We start from the raw sequence: 20,896 nt of genomic DNA on the forward strand, positions 1-20,896 counted from the left end.
TACGACTATGTCACTCCTCCCAAGTCTTGGCTGGACCTGGCCATGTCGATCAACCATGAGCAAATCGATCCCACATTCTTCCTTGTCCCGCATTGTCCAGTGCCATCTCCCCACGTGGCAAAGAGAGCGTCAATCTTTTTCTTTTCTTCTTTTTTTTGGATGATCCCTGTGATGTTTTAGACGCTTCATCTAAATGCTTATTTTCGAGCTGAGAATCGGTCATTTGGCAACCTGACGTAACGCTGTTTGCCATCACCGTGAGCCCTAGCACCAACCAACCCTGGTTGCTGTACGCTAAATCGCTGTTAGTTTTCTTATTTACACCGAACAACCACGACCAACTACTCTTTTAACCCTAGTAATTGCGCTGGCAGATCCCCTAGATGCTTACAAGTGACCTAAAAACTGAGATGAGATGCTCTATAATCGCTGCTATAAGCATAGTTGGTGCCTTGGCTTCGGGTATCCGCTCCTACTCCCATGGATCGGAATAAAGTGAACATACCGAATCAAATGAATGGGTTGCTTCATGCAGCCTTGCCCTGACGCTAAGGAACGAAGCCACCCTGGCTACATGCAATCTAATATATAACATCCATGACCTGCTAAAGTCGCCATCTTGACCACCCTCGTCCTCTCAACATCATCTCCCTATACCTATCTGTATATTTATCTCAGCCCTAGATTTCGGCATTGCACCCTCGTTCTCTCGGCACAATGGATGGCCAAGGGGAACGTCCATCGTTCGACATAGCCATCGTGGGCGCGGGCGTCGTGGGCGTCCACGTCGCGATTGGCCTTTTGGACCGGGGCATTCCATTCACCATATACGAACAATCCGCCGAACTGACAGAGATGGGAGCTGGCATCACAGTGACTTCCACCGTTCTCAAATCCTTGGCTGCTCTGCACTCCGAAGCTCCGCAACGCTTATTCAAAGTCTCAAATCCGATAAAGAACATCAACTGCGTCAATGGCTCCAGTGATGATCTAAACCTTCGCCCCTCAGATGGGTTGTACGATTTGATCCAGCCTTACCAACTCCACGCAGCTCACCGCGCTAAATTGGTAGAAGGGTTGCTCCAGCTTATTCCCAAAGAGCACATCAAGCTAGGGAAGCGCATAGAGTCAATTGTGGATGGAGCAGAGGATGAGAAACTTGTCCTCCAGTTTGCCGATGGTACTACAGCCGAGGCCGACGCAGGTATGACGATCAGCACGGAGTTGTTCGGGATGAATAAGGCTGTATGAGCTTATATGATGCCAAAAATACTGACCCATCTTCTACTTCGCCTGCTTTAGTCATCGGATGCGATGGTATCAAGTCTCGTGTTCGACAAATTGTTGGAGGCTCGGACAATCCCTCATCTTCCCCCCATTACTCTAATATGAGTGCCTACCGCGGCCTAATCACCATGGAGAAGGCCACAGCAGCCCTCGGCCAGCTCGTTAAAGACCCCGTTTGGTATTTAGGCCAAGGCGCATCCATGGTGACGTACCCAATTCTCGGCCCAGGGGGCATCCCAGTCCTCAACGTGGTGGCTTATGTGCACGATGAACAAGACTCGCTGAGCTTGGACAGCTTAGTATCCGAGGGAAACAAAGAGCATGTCGAGACGGCCTTTTCCCAGTTTGGATCTTCTGTCAAAGAAGTGATAAAAGCCTTGCCGGATAAGCTCAACCGCTGGGCTCTATTTGACAGCTACGCGCACCCACTCCCGTCCTATGCCTATGGGCGCACAGTCCTCGCAGGAGATGCTGCTCATCCGTCAACGCCTCATATTGGATCGGGAGCCGGTATGGGTATTGAAGAGGCATTGATCCTCGCGGAGCTCCTAAAATCAGCTACAGAGCGCATAGGCGTCTCTGATGTCTCTACAACCAAACATAAGTTGCTCGAGGCGGTTTTCAAGGCATATAGTCATATTCGGCAGCCAAGAACACAGTGGATAGTTGCCCAGAGCCGCACCATAGGCGTCATGTCGCAGGGGCGCCATGAAGAGATGGGGAGGGATTTTGACCGTTACGCCGTATATCTCAAGGAAACCATAGGCAAACTCGAGACCTATGATTGGAAAGACTCGCTCAGCCAAGCTGTTGATCAGTTTGAGCGCGAATTAGGGGCTTCTGTTTAATCTTGGAGCGACGAGCGACTTAAGCTGCCTCTTCACGTCTACTAGAGCATACAGTCATGAATGACATCCTTGGGCGCACAATGAATCGCAGCTCCAAAAAAGTAACGCCTCCAACTAGCCTCAACTATGAGAAATTTCCAAAGGACTCAAGAATATGTGACATGTGTGTACAAATTCATTGACCAGCCCCATTAGCAGTCAAGAAGTCAAAATCCACGCCATCTTGAGCCTGCATTACACTCTTCTCATAGAGACCTCTATATCCGCGAGCCGGTCGCCTCCTAGATTCTGCAGGCCCCCGAGCATTCAATCCTCCGTCCAACTTGGTCTTCCTATCCGCTATCCTTCTAGCAATTTCATCTTCAGCGATTTCCACTTCAAGCTTTCTTCTTTCAACATCACAGCATACAATGTCGCCATCTCTCACAATGGCGAGAACGCTTTCGGGCAAAGCAGCTTCGGGTGATATATGCAACACGATGCTGCCTCCCGCCGTGCCAGACATGCGCCCATCAGATAACCGCAGCATATCTTTGACCCCACGAGAGGCGAGCTTGCGTGGGATGGGTATAAGGCCTGCCTCTGGCATACCCGGGCTTGTGAAGCCAATAGGTCCTATGCCCTGCAAGATCAAGACGCAATTTTCATCAACATCGAGATCCGGATCGTCAATACGCTTTGCAAGATCCTCAGGGCCTGCAAACACCACGGCTCGCCCTCGGTGATTGAGCAGATGGCGATACTTGCTGGCGCTAGCTTTGATGACAGCACCATCCGGAGCAAGATTGCCATACAGCACCACCAGGCTTGATGATGAATACAAGGGATTGTCCAAAGGCCGAATGATCTGAGTAGAGAACGGAAACGAGCGAAAATTCTCAGCATCCAGAGCTTGGCCAAGTGTTTCCCCAGTTATTGTCAGGGCATCCAACTTCAACAGAGGCCGTAGCGTATTAAACAGAGCGGGAATACCGCCAGCATTGTGTAAATCCGTCATGTAATTGTCGCCGCTAGGTTTAAGGTCAACAACCAACGGCGTCTTCCGTCCTATCTCATCCACCGTCTTCAAAGTGATTTTGCCATAAACATCGGGATGCCGATTCGCAATGGCGAGTAGATGCACTATCCCATTGGTTGAGCCTCCAATTGCTTGCAAAACGGTGATGGCGTTGTGGAAAGATGCTTCCGAGAGAATCGACTGAGGTGTGCGCTTGTATTTGGCTGCTCCGATGGCGTTTGCACCGGTCTGCTCAGCTATCCTCAGCCGAGCGCTTGAGACGGCGGGAGCTGTTGCGCCTCCTCGAAGTGGTATAAGTCCAAGAGCAGCTGTAAGGCACGCAATGGTGCTCGCCGTGCCCATGACGCCGCAGGTTCCAGACTAATTAATAATTGTAAGTTGAAGAGTTCATCACACAGAAGCAAATCTTACTGTTGGGGCAAGTTCTTCATTCAAAGCTGAAATATCCTCGATATCAATCTCGTTTGCGCGGAAAGCAGCCCAGTTATTGCGGCAATCCGTACAAGCACCAATACGGCCTCCTCGGAAGCTTCCCGGCATCATTGGCCCTGTTATCAGAGGCAATATGGGCTTGTTGGCAGATATTCCGCCCATGAGCTGAGCCGGAACTGTCTTGTCACATCCTGAGCTCAAGAGTTCATATCAGTTAAACCAGCACGAACAAGAGTTTTGCGAAGGCAAGGCCAGAACCCACCACCGATAACAATACATGCGTCCACTGGCTGCGCCTTAATCATCTCTTCAGTATCCATGCTCATAAGATTGCGCAAAAACATGCTCGTAGGCGAAGAAAAGGACTCGTGGATGCTGATAGTCGGGAACTCAATGGCCAGCCCACCATTAAGCTGGACACCCCTCTTTGCAGCCTCGATGAGCTGCGGGACATTGCCATGACAAGGGTTGAAGCCGGAGTAAGTGTTGATTATGCCGATGATTGGTCTCGAGAGCGCATCTTCGCTGTATCCCAGCGCTTTGATAAAGACTTTGCGGAGAAACAGGGAGAAGTGAGGGTCGCCATAGTTCGATAAGCCTTGTCTCATGCCGACTGTGGGCTGGATGGACCGAGAGAGGTCATAGTCGGCCATTGGATCTGGAGCGCCACTGCTCTGGCCTTCATTTATTGCATCTTTTTGGCCCGCCATATTTACACGTTTGCGGCCCAGAGCTGTTTGATGATGCTCTCGATATGAACAATCTTGATGTTTGTATGTTGGCGATTGCGTGATCTCGAATCAAATCACCGTTGGCGGGGATCAGCTCTAATTGTGGAGGGGTTGTCTCTGGCGGATATGTATCCGATTTCAATCCAGTCTTTGTACCATGCCCGTCAACAGTAGCAACGATAATTGTGCATAGTTTATCTGAATCAAATCTCTGAGTTAGAGGCATATTCCTCATTATATCTAATGTGATTGCGACCAACGTTTGTAGTAGTTCAGAGACATGTGTGCTGTCTCAGTAATGTAACTACAAAAGCCATCCTGACTGACATTTTGCAGCTTACACAAACAATGGGGCTAAAACATCCAAACCTACATATATTCGGCTTTTGTTGATTGATGCTCCGCGTGCTTGCGGTCCTTGTTCAATACAAAGCACATGGAGCAACCGTAGTTACACTTCTATAATTCCCTTCCATAACCATGTTTGACACTCGTTTCACCTTCTACTGATTTATCACGGACATAGCGCTCCATAACTACATATACTCTGCAACGTCCAAGTTCTTGCCAACAGCTTAATGTTCTAGCTTACCGATTGGTTGGTTGGCCGCATTGCGTGCGTTACTGATCAGCCAAGATCAAGACAAAGCCCACTTTCGGAGATACAGCAATCAGCTAGCACTTCATGTATCATTACTCACAATATCAAAACCCAATGGAATAAAACATCCAAATCAAGTAAGAATCTTGCTGTGGCTTCCGTCAACATTTCTGTTAGTCATAACTTCTGAGTCCGGCGCTTTCCGTGATGGGTCCAAACAAAGGCAACAAGGAGAAGAGAGAAAAAAAAAAGAAAAAAAAAAAAATTGCTTACCTCATGCCGCGCCGGCGGCCCTACCTAATTCTGGCGTAATGGCTTCAATGCTTTTTGCTAGTATTACTATCACCCCGATCAACGACGCTTCTTGCTCTTCCTTCCGATGCCCATCGGATATTTCTCCAAAGACTGGTATATATCTTTCCTATGTGTAACTTGTAAATCATTCCACATTGGAATAATTCCACATACCTAAGTCTAACGAATAACCACGATTTTTGCATTACAAACCTCCATGCCGTGCATCCTGTAGGGCGTGCAACTCACTAACACCAAGAATCCACTTCTTAGCATGGCGTGTCTCGCCTGCTCTCGGCACCGATAGTCTAATCCATAATTTTTTTTTCTTTAATCTAAAAGATGTTAATAAAAGCTCCCCCGTACCCGTTTCCTAAAAACTGGGAACCTCGTTATTCGTCTGTGATTTCATTGTTGATTTGCTTCCCCTTGTGCCTTGTAGACTTGCAGCATCTCTCGTGCTTAGATATACCCCCCAAAATGACAACGGCCGGTTCGTCTCTCTCTCTCGTGCATGACTCCACAGTATTCCCCCGGATTTCATGCTCTACACTCCATATTCTGTTTCTTCTTTCATCATATACTAACGGTTTGTATATATAGCAGCACTAACGATTGACGACCTTTCAATAACTACATATCCCGATGGCGGTCTCCAAGCATGGCTCGTCGTCCTCGGCTCTTGGGCCTGCATGATCCCCTCCATGGGGCTCCTCAACACCATGGCCGTGTTGCAGGCCAGATTATCAGAGAATGAGCTGCGGAATCTGCCAGAGTCAACAATTGGTTGGATTCTGAGTAGTTATGCCTTTTTTCTCTACTTTTGCGGAGCGCAAGTCGGTATGTAAAATCCTTCGTTTCCTTCTTGGTTGGCACACTTGAATGTCAATTTCTTATGAAGCAATACAGAAGAAAGGAGAGCCTTAGCGAGTGAGGTAAGTTGATATCAGTCTGTGCTAACAACTACGTCTTTAGGTCCAATTTTCGACGCATATGATGTCAAGTATCTGGTAATCCCAGGGAATATCGGCATTGTCATTTCCATGATGCTGATCGGGCTATGCAAAGGTCAGCATATCCTCTCTCTACACCTCATCATCCATCTCATACTGACCCTCACTCTTAGAATTCTACCAATTCTTCCTCTGCTTCGGCCTCCTCGGCGGCGCCTCAGCCTCCCTGCTCTTCAATCCCGCCATCGCCATCATCGGCCACTACTTCGACAAGCGCCGTGCTCTGGCCACAGGAATCGCTTGCACCGCCGGCGGTCTCGGAGGCATCGTGTTCCCTCTCATCATCCTCTACCTCACCCCACAGATCGGCTTCCCCTGGGCCACCCGCATCATCGCCTTCATCTGCCTCGTCATGGGCTGCCTCTCCGTCTGCCTGATGAAGAAGCGCCTCCCTCACAACAAGAACACCAGCACTCGTCTCGGCAGCTCCATCGACTTCAAAGCCCTTCGCGATCCCAAGTATGCTCTCACCACCCTTGCCGTCTTCCTTGTCGAGTTCGCCGTCTTCATCCCCTACACGTACATCTCCTCTTATGCCATCCACGCCGGTATGCCCACTCAGCGAGCATACCTCCTCAACGCTCTCGTCAACGTCGGCGCAATTCCCGGCCGTGCTTTACCGGGTTACGCTGCCGATCGCTTCGGTGCCTTTAATGTACTTGCCATCTGCTCAACCACATGTGCGGCCCTGATATTCGCGCTTTGGTACACCGCCGGCACCAACGAGGCCGCCATCTACTCCTTCACCGTGCTGTACGGTTTCTGGTCTGGCGCCGCGATCAGCATCACGCCGGTTTGTATTAGCCGAGTCTGCAATATTGAAGACATAGGCAAGCGGACCGGCACGGCCTTTTTCATCGCAAGTTTCGGTGTGCTCATTGGCCTTCCCATTGCGGGCGCCATCTTGAAAACAGATGGCGGCTCCTATAATGGAGTCATTATATTTGCAGGAGTTTTCTATGCGGCAACCGTTGCTACCCTTTACCTTGCTCGGGGCGTGGCTGCTGGCTGGGGACTCAAAGTCATCTTCTAGCAAGTTAATTACAAGGTAAGAGCTGGAGCGAGAGCGTAGGATATCTGATGTAATCATTCTATTTATCTGGGTGGCAAACTACCTGATAGACGAAGGTGGAGAAGAGAACAATATTCCCAAGGCAGTATGACATGGAGCGTAAAAGATAGACATCGACCTTTAGTTATAAAGCATCGAAGCAAACGTTTGCGTGTAATGGGGCAAAGTGCCGGAAATTGAGGTGAAAAGAAGAGGTGGAAAGGCAGAGCAAAAGAAATAAACAAAAAGAAAAAGAGGAAATAGAAATAACATAGAAACAAAACTTTCCCAACAGAGCCATTATTTGAGTGGTACACGATTCCACTTCTTGCGTCCTCCCCCTTTACCCCTTTTCTCGTTGGTCTCTGCTGGCTCTTCGGTTCCTGTTGGCCTTTCGGTCTCTGCCATCTCTGCCTTCTTTACCGGCGCCGCCGTGTCTAACAGCTCGGGGGCCATTCGCGGACTACCCGCCGAATTACCCCTATTTGGAGTAGGGTCGGCCACCTTAGGCTGTGTCCCGGGACCTTTCAACTGTGGGAAACTGTCCTTCTTGACCCAAACGGGAGCCTTCATTGATGCCAGGTCAGGGTGAATCTGCGGAGGAACCTCTGGCTCCTCGTTTACAAACCAGCTGGGGTCTGGAGGTGGTACGTAGCCCACACTATGAAATCTCGTTAGCCCCAGAAATGACAAGGTGAATGAACCGTCAACACTTACCTATCCGCCTCTCCGTTACTCTTAGATTCGGTGAGACGCTGCCAGTCGTATCTAGCCATAGTAGCATACTCAAATAGCTTGCGAACCCCCGAAAGTCTATGCTTTTCTCCCATGTCTCCCGCTCTCCTACCATCGTAATCGACGGCTTCTTGGTTAGCATCATTTTCTGAAAGTATATAAAGTGTCTCTACGAGACGGTCCTCCAAATCTGGGGCGGATTGCCCGAGAGCTTCGTGTAGGGGCGTCCGGCCTCGTGAATCCACTCCGTTCACGTCGGCACCCCTTTTCAGGAGATCGCTAACCACAGTGTCATGTCCAAATCGGCAAGCCATATGAAGAACCGTGCTTCTCGTAGTTTCACAAACGCGTGGATTGACGCGATACGCTTTCGATTTTGCACCCTGTTCCATTTTCTCCATCAAGAAAGCCACAATTTCACCGTGATCTTGAGCCATGGCATGAACAATGGGACGATTGCCTTGTCCATCGGCCTGGAATATATCTGCGTTTCTCTTGACCAAAGCCGATACGACTGAAGCGTATCCACTAGCAGCTGCAATATGAAGGACACGTTGCTGAATTGGAGCACAGGACAACGACTTCCAACACTCGTGACTGCATTTGTGTTGGCGAGAATTTAGTGCAGGTAGATTGCAGTCAGCACCAAAGCGCAGTAGCACTTCGACGGTTTGAAGCACTTTGGCTTCCCAAGCAGTACTCTCAGGGTCTTTGTCTTGAGTATCCTTCGATTCGTCCCCAGGCGAAGATGTAGAGTCCTTTTCTTTGGCCTTTGTGGAATTCCATTGCGCTTTGGTCTTCTTGGACCTTGTTTCCTTTCGAAAACTGTTGCGATTTTCCTCCTTTTTCTGATCCCCCTCAGAGTCCCTTCTTTTGTCAACACTCTCGGGGGATTTTCCTCCAACTCGATTGCACTTTAAGAACCTTCCGAATCGACCCCAGGGAGTCCTCTGCCGTACGGCTATGTGAATTGCTGCGAACCCAAAATCACTGTGAGTATTGGGGTCGGCACCGCGTATTAGGAGATATTCAGCCGTTCTCGGGAGGGCATAACTGCACGCGATGCGAAGGGGTCCATCGAGTGCTCCAATCCTGTTACTATGGGGTTGGGCAATAGCGACGTAGAGGGATTTAAGATCGGGATACAGCGCTTCATCTTCGTTGAGCTCAGCTCCATGTTTTAGAAGCTGAATTGCGACCTTTGGGGCATCTTGAAGCAGCGCGTAATGGAGAGGTGTGAAGCCTTCTACCAGACGGAATAGTCTATCATCATTAGTAGCAAGCTTCGAATGGATCGAGTTAAAGGTGCACTTACCCTCTTAATTGTGAGCCATGTTCTCTAAACAATAACCACTCTATCAACTCCCTTGAATCCTGCCTGACGGCACGGAGGAAAGTAGACAGAAGAGCCTCTTCGCGTCCTCCTTGAGGCAATACCAACTCCCTTGAATCCTGCCCGAGGGCACGGAGGAAAGTAGACATAAGAGACTCTTCGCGTCCTCCTTGAAGCAATACTAACTCCTCAAACTCTCTGGTATACCGAACATCCAAGATTGCAAAGTAAAGACCGCGGTTGCAGCGAGACAAGGAGTTCAAATCATCCTGGCTCTTGACCTCGCCGAGGATTTGTTGGAAGATTTCGGGCGGAAGGTTATAGAAGCCGCTAGCTGCCGTTGGCTTTGACTCTTCCGCCTGCTTTGACACATCTGTCGGCTTTGCAGGGCGTGGTGGTGGTTGGCGAGCTCGATTCTTCTTAAAACGGGCCATGATGAGAGATATCGACAATCCACAGAGGACCTGTTGATGTTTTGACGTGATAATGATCCGGTTCGACGATATCTTGATACAGTGATGATCGTATTCGACGATATCTTGATACAGTGATGATCGTATTCGACGATATCTTGATACAGTGATGATCGGATTCGCTGATGTTGTGTTATGGTGATGCTCTTGTTTGTTTACGTGAAAAGAAGAGAAAGCCAAGCAAAGGGTGTTGATCGAAGGACGTTTGTTTTGCTGTTCAGTACGCCACAAACCTTAACGGACGAAATGCCTAGCGGCCTAACTTAATCTCACTTGCACAGGTAACAGCCACAGTCGATTTGTGACTCATAAACTTAGTTTCGTTGCTATCATGAAAAGTGAAATTGAAGCTGGCGAGCAGGTGGCTAGCAGGTGAAGCAGATGTGACGACCTGGAGACACGCAGGAAAAAAGCAGCTGGCACGAACCACGCACCGTGTGCAGCCAGTGGCAGCCAGTTGACCGATTGAACCTAATGGAAATATTTCTAGGGTTCTAAATCATGTCGGTCATGAGCAACAGCGTGCTCCGTTTGCTGTTCCAGATATAGATTGAAGTCTATATTTGCGCATCCACTTCGTGACATAAGGGCATGTATGTACATCACATAGGTCACTGTCAGGAATGCAAAATGAAACGCCGATGGGTATTTTGAGAACTAAACATCTAACCAGCTGAATATGCAACCCAAACAATATACCCTTTATGACCTGAGGTATCCTAATACAATCTCATGGCCATTCATGTGCTTTATATCCCCATCAGATTCTTGCACCAACGCCTTTCCAACTTCTACCTACATACAGATAACTCCATTCATTATTTATCTCATTCGCCAAGATGAAAAGAACGGGGGGGTATATACAAGAAGACCCTCAAAGAGGTGATGAACAGGCGGAAAATATTGTCTCAGTCATGAGGGCATTCACATTTCGTAAGGCGTCTCTTTCCGTATAATGTACACTTCGCCCACAAGAACAGTGCATCCCACAATCATGGTGATCAAAATGATGGGGATATTCACGCGGAAAAATTCCATGCTTCCCACGTGAATGTGCTTTCTGGCGAGGATATCGCGCCAAAGGAGACCGGCAAGCGAGGCGCTGAACGCAGAGCTGAACGCACCATAGTTGACGCCAATTGCCATGCTGTATACGGTTGCCCAGAATGTTCGGTCGCTGATGGGAATACCATTTCTTTGATGAATCTCTTGCCATTGCTGAATGACTCTACAGAGTAGTATGGTGGTCCCGATATTCGTTCCCGCGAACTGAAAGGTTGTTAGCTCATGCCCGAATCATAAGATGGCATATACGTACGTTGCATAGGATAACAGAGAGAAAGCCCATGCCTCCTATAGCGCCAACTGTCCCTGTTCTATTGACCCAGTGGTCCCATCCATGAGCAAAAACTGGCACCCAGCCCTTTGTTACAAGCCCTTGAACAAGGACAAACATGCAGAAAGCGAAAGGGACAAGCGCAAATGGCAAGTGGAGAGCGACAGTAGCGGCCGTTGGAAATGTCTCCTGGCACCATCTGAGCGCATCTTGACCCAGAGACAACAAAGTAGCTGGTCCGCGGGGCCGTTGAATGGATGCCAGCGACTTTTGACGGCTTTTCTCCACATCATCTTCCAACGTGGACACGAAAAGTCCTTCATCGGGGGAACTTGTGCCGGGTTGGTTCAGGGTGCTCTTCTCCTCCAGCGAACTGATATCGCTCTTCGAATTTCCTTGTTCCTGCGTATCCATATCTGCATGTGGTAATAGTCTCGAGGGATCCATATGAGTGGACGATGCAGCGTCAATGCTACGACCACCAGCATCCTCGGTCAAGAGAACTGTCGGGGGCAGGGCGTGGCCAGTGGCATGAACAGGTAAATTGCGATTGTCGTCATTTTTGTTTTGAGTTGTTTGAACAGACTCGTCAACCCCGTCGTCGGCGTTCGGACCTTGGAATTGAATTTTCGTAGAGTCGAGCTTGGGAGTAAAACACGCTTTCTGATAATCTGTAGTATCTTGAAGCTCCGTCTCGGTAATTGGTGATCGTCTCGCTTCCTCGGATTGTCGAAAAATTCTTTCGGCACGCGCAATTTCAAATTCCTCTCTACCCTTTCTTGCAATCTCGCGCGTTTCTTTTCGATGGTACCATCCTGAGCCAAGGTCCCAGCAGAACATGACAAAAGCCGCCGGTAGAGTAACCCAAAACACCGGATGGGCACCGCTCTTGGAGCCTGTAGCGTTGAGTGTGAGGACAGTGATGAGGGTGGCAGCCATGATGAGGGTTCCAAATGCCGCCCCAGGTTTGTCTAGAAACGGATTCATGATTTCCTCCAACGACAGCAGCTGCCCTTGCTCGTTATTGGCGAGGTCGGCCTCATCCGCGTCGGCATGGCCCCTTGCGTGTGGGATGTTGGGGTTGACAGGCTGCCTGGACTTGATTTCTTCTGGAAGCTCATGCATCTCGATCTTGTGTGGAATGAGCCCTGGATCCGCAAAGACGAAATAGAGCAGAAAAGGAAAGAGAACAATAACGGTGGCGAGAACAGGGACAATCATGTTGGCAGTATAGTGGATGAATTTGATGTTGAAGGCTCCAGCAAGAACGAGGTTGGTCGGATTGGAAGAAACTAGAATGGCAGATGCGATATTTGCGATAGCAAACTGAGTAAAGATCCATGCTCTAGGATGAGTGATGTTTCTTGATACTCGTGTCATGTAGGCAAGGAACGCGGTTCCTGACAAAATGATTGGGTCGTTGCCGACGAGAGTGCCCAGGGCAAAGAAGAAGGCATAGAGATAGAAGAAGAGCCGATGCCCAGCGCTTCCTCCCCATTGGAGTACCTTGAATGCCAGGTACCTGATGAGCCCAGAGGCGTCGATGGATATGGCGATGTAGGCCAAGGTGATGAAGAAGGCCATGACATCGATTGGCGCAATATTGTCAGCGCCGAGGGTGCCATCGTGGACTTCCTGTCGGCCAATGGCGAGTATTGCCAGCAGAAACAAATCCGCAATAAGAGGAGCCGTGACCATGTTCATGGGAAAGTTGAACCGCACCCAGGGTTTAGTCTTGCCATTGCCACCATCTTCGGTCAGTGGAGGAGAGCGATACTGGCGCTTTGGAATGATTCTGAGAGCCCCAAGAGTATCCAAGAAGAAATCTGAGAGTTTTCTAGGAATGTAGATGGGGATATGAAACGGACACAGGACATTGATGTCTGGCAAAGTTAGCAACATGCGCTGGTGATAGCGTCAGGGCGGTGCTGGTGGCGAGTTGGACCTACTTGTGAGAACAAAGACTATCAACGTGACGATGGACCGCCAGTCCCTGATCTGGCTTGTCGAGAGAGAATCACCGCCATCGTGTGCCATGTCGACGCTGGCAGTATCGCCGGCTCGAATATGGCTGAGCGCCAGGAGAGTTGAGATGTGATGACGCTGAAGAAAATTGATCGAGGCTCACCGCCGCCGTTCCAGGTGATTGTGGCTGTAGGGCCCGCCAGCGGCTTCAGGCACCTCGTTCGGGGCTCCAGTGCACTAAGTTGAGCAGATACAGCGCTGGAGGCTTGCAAGCCCCGCCGACCTCGCTGAAGAGAACCTGGAAACGTCAATCTGCTTCTTCTCCAAGCACAGCGGAATCTGATCAACTCTTATTCTTCTTCTCTCTCGAGCCAGCCCGTTTGATCCCCACGAAGCAGTTTCTTGGCCTTCTTGGCTAAATGCGACAAGCTTTTCACGTGGCATCCGACCAGAGGAGAGATTGGCACTGCCTTATGAATAGCCTCGCAGGCGTCATAAATGCCAACCCTTCAAGTGGGCTTGGCTACGCGTGTCGATCAGTTCCGGCTAGATTGCCACGCAGCCACGCAATCTTTCATCGATGCCGAGCTAAATCTATGTACCAACATTGAAACCACTTGACCACTATGGGGATGAGATGCTCCGTGGATGGGGGCGATCCGGCCCCCGGCTCTTGACTTCCAAGGCATTTGTGCGGCCCCCGACGAGACTCTTTCAGCTACTCTTCCCAGGCGTATGTCGGCTGAGCATCCAAAAGGCAGACTAGAGCTAGTGGTAAGACGACTGGATGCATAGCTTTGGTGGCGGCGACTGTTGGCCGATGAGATATCGGAGAATATCGCAGGCAACCAACTGCCGCCAGGTCGAATTATAACCTGCAGCTTTCGCAATCATGGTTGTGCTCGTCTATGCTTCACCCGGACGGCTGCAACAGGCAGATCTATCCGATATACTATGGAGTGTTCTATCACCCGGGATTCTCTGTCAACCGCTAGGTCATGTTCTGCCTGCCCGTAGGATGGCGACCATCGACAAGGAAGAATCCTTCCATTGCTTCGCCTCTACCAGCCGCGGTTCCGTCGCCTCGTACAGACTGTCCAGTGCGGAGCTAGTTTTCCAACTGAACGCGCAAATAGGCAGGAGGATTTGGGGAGCCTCATTGCAGCGAGGCATGTTCCATTTCTCTCCGTCTTAACATGCCCGGTCACCACCTCATCCCTTGCATATGCCAACTGTCGGGTAAAGCCTCTACAGAGAGAATTGGCGATTTAGCTGAGACACTTGCCTGACTGTTGCACGGCAATTGCGCATTCGTCATCGAGGTGTTGCGCCAATCCCATCGGCAAACGTGAGAGACTGATGCCGCCTCCTTCTTGGGGCATCTCGTTGAGTGATACCGCCGTCTCTCAAAGCGGTGAACTATTGACATCTGTTGCATCGGCAAATACAGATACAAACTCTGCCATTGGTAGCCTACAGGTCATATGTGCATGGCCAGTATCTGGCTCATACGGCGCCGGATCGAGAGTCCTGTAAGTAAGCTGCTCATTGCAACAACAAGCACAAGGGCTATATCGCCACCCCCAAGCGGTCCGAAACAGCACCTCGGATCCTATTACCAAGTGTAAGTTTCGGCTTCTAATTTGTAAACTCTTTACCAATAGATTCTATGTGCTCGTAGCGACGGCTGTGTTTGCTCGAAAGCTTGACTGGATCAAGAGTGCTGCCTTGTCGACTGCATTGCCTCTCTCAGCTTCAGCTGCAGTTCACGGCATCGTCTTGGCAGCTGTACATCGTGACAGTAAGAAATGAATTATATTCTTAATCCCTTCGCACAGCATAATTCTCCAAATGGAGACCACCGGCTAACTCGCCTCTTTCACCCCGATCATTATAGAGGCTGTCGACATGGACATATACGGTGCCTTTCAGATGTGTGCCATTGGCACCCTAGTTGTTCCATTGATGATCAAGCTCTCCAGGTCGCATGAGTATTCCACTTACATTGGTCGCCGTATAATGTTTATGTGGGCAGGCCTGGTTCTCACTGGTATGCGCTATTCACAGTTTGACGCTGAGAGTCGACCTGGTGACAACCAACGACTGACTTTGGTTCTCTTACTCTATAGGACTTGTTTGTCTGGCCATTGAATTCTTCCGAGCCCAAACATTTGCCTGCCATGAGAATGGCCAAGGCAGCCCCATCTCTAGCAATCCCAGAAAATTCCCTTACGGCGAGAACACAACGTGCGAGCTGGTTTGCTCCGAAATTGATGGGCCGTTGTCACCCATTCGAATCGGGTCAGCAAACAACATTTACGTGATTCCTGCTCCTAGAACGCTCACATTTGGCGCGGCGACACTCGTAGCGGCCGGGTGTTGCATCCACACAATCATCTGGATGGTGGTTATGACGGAACGTTTTGGCATCAGGGCCAAGAGTTATGAGATCAATAAGCCAATCTCGGGCTCCAACGACACGACCAAAGGTACCATGAACGAAACCAATCTCATGGTCCACCTTTTCCTTTACGCAGCGGCGGTCCCCGTGTCTGGGTGTGCTGCTGTGGCTATCATCGTTGTCGGCGAGATCAATTTTTTCAGTAGCCCAGTCAGCTACCAAGCCGAGCCTCTAGCGAGCATTGGTCAGTACCCCAATGCTTTTCTGTGGCCTCTCAAGGCAGTAGCATGCTAACTCTGCAAGGTCAATGGTCAACTCTTGTTGGGACTGGTTTGGCCGCTCTCGGATCGCTTTACATTCTCCTGGCCAGAGATGGGGATGTTGCCAGTCAAGAGCCTCAACCCGATACCAATCATGATGGTATAGGCTGTCAACACTGTTGTGAACATGGCAGCTCTCACGGGTCTTTTGCAACAAATGCTTCCTCCCGTGACGGAGATGAAGCATCCCAGACTGGTATACATATGGGAGCTATGAGCGGAGGAAGAGGTTCACCACCGCTGTTGGAAAGCAACGGCAGCAGCAACAATGGCAATGAGCCAGATTCCTCTGCTGCACGGATTACAAAGGCATCTGCTGTCTCACCTCTCGAGGCCTCGTGATTACCATCATAATCCCACATTTCCATCAGACGTTATTCATGCCATTCAATCACCTTATCAACGGTCCGGCGATCCATAGGTTAGACAATGGCAACAATTTTATTCTACCTTTTTTTTTATTCCAATAACAACGAAATTAACGCAGCAAATAATGAATATAAACCAAGCCCCCAATAAAGACGCCAATTCTGGCTTCACCCACCATCACATGTCATGATTCTCCATCGTCGTCATTGGCTAGCCCTCTTTCGTCAATCGCGCTCACCGACGTCATCGCAGCAACACCAAAGCCATCACCAAGCTGAGCTAATAAATGCCACTTATCCAAAGCCCCCCAATGCAGCTCTCTCTCACCTAAAAGAGGCGTGACGAAAAACAAGATTTGCTCTAAAATCCCTACCAGGAAGAATTCTTCCGTAATCATGATCCCCGTCTCTTCGCTACATTGGCCATTTCTGTTTTAAACTCTGCTGTACCTGCATCTTCATCCTTTCTACAGCTTTTGCCACTCGCGACACATGGAATCTGCAACTTGTCACCAAACAACAACACCCAACCATTGCCGTATCTTCTATCCAGTGTCGCTATAGAGATCAAACCAATTCTTCCGACAACATGGACCTCCTTCTATCCGTACCGATATTCTCATACCTCCTCGGCCCAGCCCTCACCTCCTGGTCGACCTCGCTCAACCTCCTCTTCTTCTACATGACCTGGTCGACCCTCGTCCTCTCTCAACCCCCCATCGTCGTCCACACAACCGGCATCCTCGCCATCCGATTAGTCTTCTTCCTCATACCGTCCCTCCTCACCCTCTTCTTCGACGTCTCCCTCCCCAGCCTCGCAGAAGGCATCAAACACGGCGGTCGCTCCGCCTTGCCTCCCCGCGACGCCAAATCACTCTCCAAACTCATCGGCCTGGTCCTCCTCAACCTCGCCATCCTCACCGCCGTCGAAGCCGGGATCAGCTTCGCATTCATCTTATTCCTCAACCATCCCGTCTTCAAAACAACCACGACCCTCCCCCTCCCATGGCAAATCTTCAAACACGTCCTCATCCTGCTCTCCGCCCGTGAAACCCTCCTCTACACCATCCACCGCTTCGTCCTCCACGGCAAATCGTACCGCTGGCTCTCCCAGCGCCACAAAAACTACGCTCACGCAAAGGCCGGCGCGCCATTCAGCCTGCGTCTCCTCGCCGACCACCCCGCGCCACTGCTCTTCTACCGCTTCATCCCGCTGTTTCTCCCGGCAATCATCATACGCCCTCATATCCTCACCTACTTCTTCGTCTTCACGCTCTGCACCGCCGAAGAAACCCTCGCCATGTCCGGATACACGATTGTCCCAGGAATCATCATGGGCGGCATCGTGCAGCGCACAGCCATCCACTACGCAGGAAAGGGAACGTCGAATTATGGTTCATGGGGAATGTTGGACTGGATCAATGGGACAAATCGAGGCAGGGACGTGCTCCAAGATGTGAAGAATGAAGCGGAGAAACACCACGTCAAGGAACGGTCTTCGAAAAAGCTCGACGAGGGGGCTGGAGCAGTACAAGAGGGGTTGGGAAGCTTAAGAGAGGGAATGAGGACGCGATCCAAAGCGGGGAGGAAGAGGGCGGTAAAAGGAAATTGATCACTTGATTGGCTTCTACTGTCTAATTATTAGTACTATTGATACCATTATGCGTTATGAAGGTTAGCAAAATGCCATGACGAAGTTCTATTTGTGACAGTAGCTGGAGAGTTGTCTATCCAAGTATTTGCAAGCAAATGTAAAATGGGCTTTCCCTATTAAATTTAGATGGAAAGGAAATAATTAAAAGTGTAGTATATGTATTAAAGCATAACCTAGGTAGTCAACGTAACTATGGTGAACTCCCCAGATACCATAGCACACTATGGGGTGGTTTTCCAATCAAACGCAAAATGAAGTCTTAATCGTTTTCCTCGAAATGTGAATTGCATTAGTTACATTTATGTTGTTTTGCAATTTCGGCAATCTATCCCCATGTATCTAGCCGAGCACTCGAATCTTGCGATATCAGTCTCTTGCTCATTTCGGACACATCTTGCTACAGAGGATCACGTTCCGCATCTTCGGAATCCGCATCACTAGATTTCAATGCTTCATAGTCTAATGTATAATGTGTGTAGGCTTTCTTAAGCCGGTTCAATCCAGTGAAAGCCGCACTTGCGTTGTGGGCGTCGTTGAGATCGCTTGGCTGCGTTCGATTAGCAATTCAAACGTCAGAGACGTCAAAAGATTGAGTATCATCTGTTAGTAGAACAAAAACATACTTCAGAAGAATCATCGCCGCAAATGTCTGCTCCAGAATCTTCCTCTTGCTGTTCTTCTCCTTTAGTTCCTAGACCCCAAAGGCATAACAGCGATATGCTCTTTAAGTGGTCTGCGATGTGAGAGGCCTTTCTTGACTGCATTTCGTTCGATCTTATCGAGCTGTTGGTGTTGGAAGCAGGGCGTTTTCCCTTGTTCTCATCATTCTGTAGAGCCCCCAATGTGGATTGTTGGCCGTCGGGCCGCTGACGGACCTTTTTGTGAGAGCCATCATTTTCTGCTTTGGAGTTCTGGATCACCGGTTCCGAGTCATTGATGGACTCTTCACACAGCGGACATATGTCCGACTCTCTGGGCTGCGGAAATTTGCTTTTCTCTACCACTAGCTGCAAGTCTGTTAGCCCGAGGTCTTCGAGGTCGCTCAGGTGATTGTCCGCGAGATGCGCTCGGAGTGAATCTTCATTATCAAAGGAAATGGAGCAGTTTTCTGAAACCCTGCATCGCCATTCACTCTTCTTTGCATAGGTAAACCGAGACCAGTCATGCGAATGCTCCCGGTTCATATGCTCGATCCAAGAATCAAAACTTCTGAAGTAGCATAGAGACTTTCCGCAATCATCAGACAGGCAAATGTAGTGTTCCATGTCGCTTTCAACGTGTCTTCTGTGATACTTGGTTAGCTAGGCATTCCATGGCGTTTGGGTCGCTTGTACATACTCCCACCACGTTGGATCTTCATTGCCCACAACCTGTAGCTCTTGGAAACAGATCTGACACATGGCAGATATGGAAAGACCTTCTGCCTTTGGAGGAATAGGGTATCCAGACTCCTCGATCCATGGTGATTCACCCGCAAAGACGGTTGAGGCCTGTCGTTTGCGTCCGTCATCTTGTGGATCAACCCGATGTACCCTGGAGGTCGCACAATGAGTACTCGGTCCTGGCTCAGTATCTGAATCACTTTGATGTTCATGCGGATTCTGGCTCTGAGGGCTCTGCTGCTTCGATGATTCCACTTCAACTAAACTTGTGTGATGGATATGGCTCATTTTCTTGTGGTGATGGCGCTGGTACAAAAGACGATGGCGGCGAAAGGCAATACTTCTAAACAGTTTCGTGATCAGCTTTTCCGCGGCGTTTGGAAACTTGTATCTTAAGATCAACCGGGTCCTGTCTTCGAACCCGTCCCTCGGAAGATGCTTTGCAAAATCGACGATCTTCTCCTCGAGACTCAAGTCACCTCTTGAAGCTGTCTTGATTCTAGTAGTGAGGCGGTGTAGCCCGTCGACAGATTCGACGATGCCGTCCAGAACGCCTCTGGCTGCATTCGAAAGCGTATCATCATTCGAATTGGTATTGCCACTCCCGTGGGAAAGAGGATTGCATTGTGAAATCAAGTTTCTTGATTCAAGTTTTACAACTGCGATTTTGATTCCATTAGCATAGAGTTGAAATAAAATGGCCCAGTGGAGAATTACCTCGACGCATGTCCTCCTGGAGAACATCCAATAGCACCATCACGAGGTCTTGAACACCAGGCTCCAGCTTCAACTGAGTGTCTAAGCTAGCGCTCTTGTGAACGAATACGCCCACATAAACTGTCCACGATTGAAACCGCCGCTGGCATGTGGATATGGTTTCTGTGAGCTGGTTCTTGGGCTGCTGGAGAAACTTTCCAAACAGGACGATGCATTCTTTGGCGATGTCGTAAATGGGCTGTGCTTCAGCAGTAATCTCCTTTTCAAATAGGTGAGGTTAGTCGGTGAATTATAAAATCGATGCTCGTATAAAAGAGAATTCTAATTCAAACCTACTTCATCTACCCTCGTGCTGGGAGACAATTTAGCAGGGCCATGAGGGACGGGATTTTTTTCCTCCATAGCTGCAATTGCTGAACGGGATAGAGGATTTGCAATTTCTTGGCTTTCCATTGTAGATGGCGTCTAGGTCAAGCTTTCGTTGCAAACTGATGCGTTATAGACACTTTCAACGGTATGCCAGTAAGGAGGATATACCGCGAATATATATTACACCTAAGACAATGGTTCAAAATTGAGAAAGCGATGATAAGTTATTAGCTTTGTGTGCCTGTGCATGTTTCAATATATGCCTTTGTTCATTAGTTAACTGTTCAGTGAACTCATCCACTATGTATTAACAACGATGATTTACTTGGCGCAACTCCAGCTAGACGACAAAGAATTCAAATGTCTTGACTCCCATATCTCGCTGGCTGCCGCTTTGTATGGCAGAGAACAGAGACAGCATGGCTACGAATTGCTTTATAGTGGCAACAAGAGTGCAGTCATGAAGTAGCAAACGGCAAAGAAACAAAGAAACACGGCTAGAGACTGAACAAATGAAGGAACAAGAAGTGGAACAAAGAAGAAGTGTAACAAAGGCAAAGCAGGTAGC

The 20,896-nt window shown here is 49.3% G+C and overlaps 8 protein-coding genes across 8 annotated transcripts; 4 read left to right on the plus strand and 4 right to left on the minus strand.

The window, feature by feature from the left end:
• Nucleotides 1-717: 717 nt before the first annotated feature.
• Nucleotides 718-2,135, plus strand: Triagg1_6034 (uncharacterized protein; the record flags this gene model as incomplete). Its single annotated transcript, XM_062900614.1, has 2 exons — nucleotides 718-1,204; nucleotides 1,303-2,135. The coding sequence occupies 2 exons, from the start codon at nucleotides 718-720 to the stop codon at nucleotides 2,133-2,135; spliced, it is 1,320 nt and encodes a 439-aa protein (XP_062754891.1).
• Nucleotides 2,136-2,310: 175 nt separating this feature from the next.
• On the minus strand, nucleotides 2,311-4,238 carry Triagg1_6035 (uncharacterized protein; the record flags this gene model as incomplete). Its single annotated transcript, XM_062900615.1, has 3 exons — nucleotides 2,311-3,513; nucleotides 3,565-3,776; nucleotides 3,848-4,238. The coding sequence occupies 3 exons, from the start codon at nucleotides 4,236-4,238 to the stop codon at nucleotides 2,311-2,313; spliced, it is 1,806 nt and encodes a 601-aa protein (XP_062754892.1).
• Nucleotides 4,239-5,691: 1,453 nt separating this feature from the next.
• Nucleotides 5,692-7,257, plus strand: Triagg1_6036 (uncharacterized protein; the record flags this gene model as incomplete). Its single annotated transcript, XM_062900616.1, has 4 exons — nucleotides 5,692-5,704; nucleotides 5,815-6,051; nucleotides 6,187-6,279; nucleotides 6,338-7,257. The coding sequence occupies 4 exons, from the start codon at nucleotides 5,692-5,694 to the stop codon at nucleotides 7,255-7,257; spliced, it is 1,263 nt and encodes a 420-aa protein (XP_062754893.1).
• Nucleotides 7,258-7,575: 318 nt separating this feature from the next.
• On the minus strand, nucleotides 7,576-9,777 carry Triagg1_6037 (uncharacterized protein; the record flags this gene model as incomplete). The annotated part of the gene is made up of 3 exons (XM_062900617.1): nucleotides 7,576-7,936; nucleotides 7,993-9,273; nucleotides 9,326-9,777. 3 exons carry the CDS (start codon nucleotides 9,775-9,777, stop codon nucleotides 7,576-7,578), a joined length of 2,094 nt encoding a protein of 697 aa, XP_062754894.1.
• Nucleotides 9,778-10,740: 963 nt separating this feature from the next.
• Nucleotides 10,741-13,189, minus strand: Triagg1_6038 (uncharacterized protein; the record flags this gene model as incomplete). Its single annotated transcript, XM_062900619.1, has 3 exons — nucleotides 10,741-11,085; nucleotides 11,135-13,035; nucleotides 13,102-13,189. The coding sequence occupies 3 exons, from the start codon at nucleotides 13,187-13,189 to the stop codon at nucleotides 10,741-10,743; spliced, it is 2,334 nt and encodes a 777-aa protein (XP_062754895.1).
• A 1,412-nt stretch (nucleotides 13,190-14,601) lies between these two features.
• On the plus strand, nucleotides 14,602-16,180 carry Triagg1_6039 (uncharacterized protein; the record flags this gene model as incomplete). The annotated part of the gene is made up of 5 exons (XM_062900620.1): nucleotides 14,602-14,741; nucleotides 14,782-14,918; nucleotides 15,015-15,167; nucleotides 15,247-15,762; nucleotides 15,822-16,180. The coding sequence occupies 5 exons, from the start codon at nucleotides 14,602-14,604 to the stop codon at nucleotides 16,178-16,180; spliced, it is 1,305 nt and encodes a 434-aa protein (XP_062754896.1).
• Nucleotides 16,181-16,795: 615 nt separating this feature from the next.
• Triagg1_6040 (uncharacterized protein) lies at nucleotides 16,796-17,818 on the plus strand (the record flags this gene model as incomplete). The annotated part of the gene is made up of 1 exon (XM_062900621.1): nucleotides 16,796-17,818. One exon carries the CDS (start codon nucleotides 16,796-16,798, stop codon nucleotides 17,816-17,818), a length of 1,023 nt encoding a protein of 340 aa, XP_062754897.1.
• Nucleotides 17,819-18,257: 439 nt separating this feature from the next.
• Nucleotides 18,258-20,412, minus strand: Triagg1_6041 (uncharacterized protein; the record flags this gene model as incomplete). Its single annotated transcript, XM_062900622.1, has 5 exons — nucleotides 18,258-18,407; nucleotides 18,484-19,144; nucleotides 19,199-19,901; nucleotides 19,960-20,218; nucleotides 20,296-20,412. The coding sequence occupies 5 exons, from the start codon at nucleotides 20,410-20,412 to the stop codon at nucleotides 18,258-18,260; spliced, it is 1,890 nt and encodes a 629-aa protein (XP_062754898.1).
• Between the last annotated feature and the right edge of the window lie 484 nt (nucleotides 20,413-20,896).

This window comes from Trichoderma aggressivum (genome assembly GCF_033847375.1).
Source record: "Trichoderma aggressivum f. europaeum strain CBS 100526 chromosome Unknown scaffold_023, whole genome shotgun sequence".
In the NCBI taxonomy this organism is placed as follows: Eukaryota; Fungi; Ascomycota; class Sordariomycetes; order Hypocreales; family Hypocreaceae; genus Trichoderma; species Trichoderma aggressivum.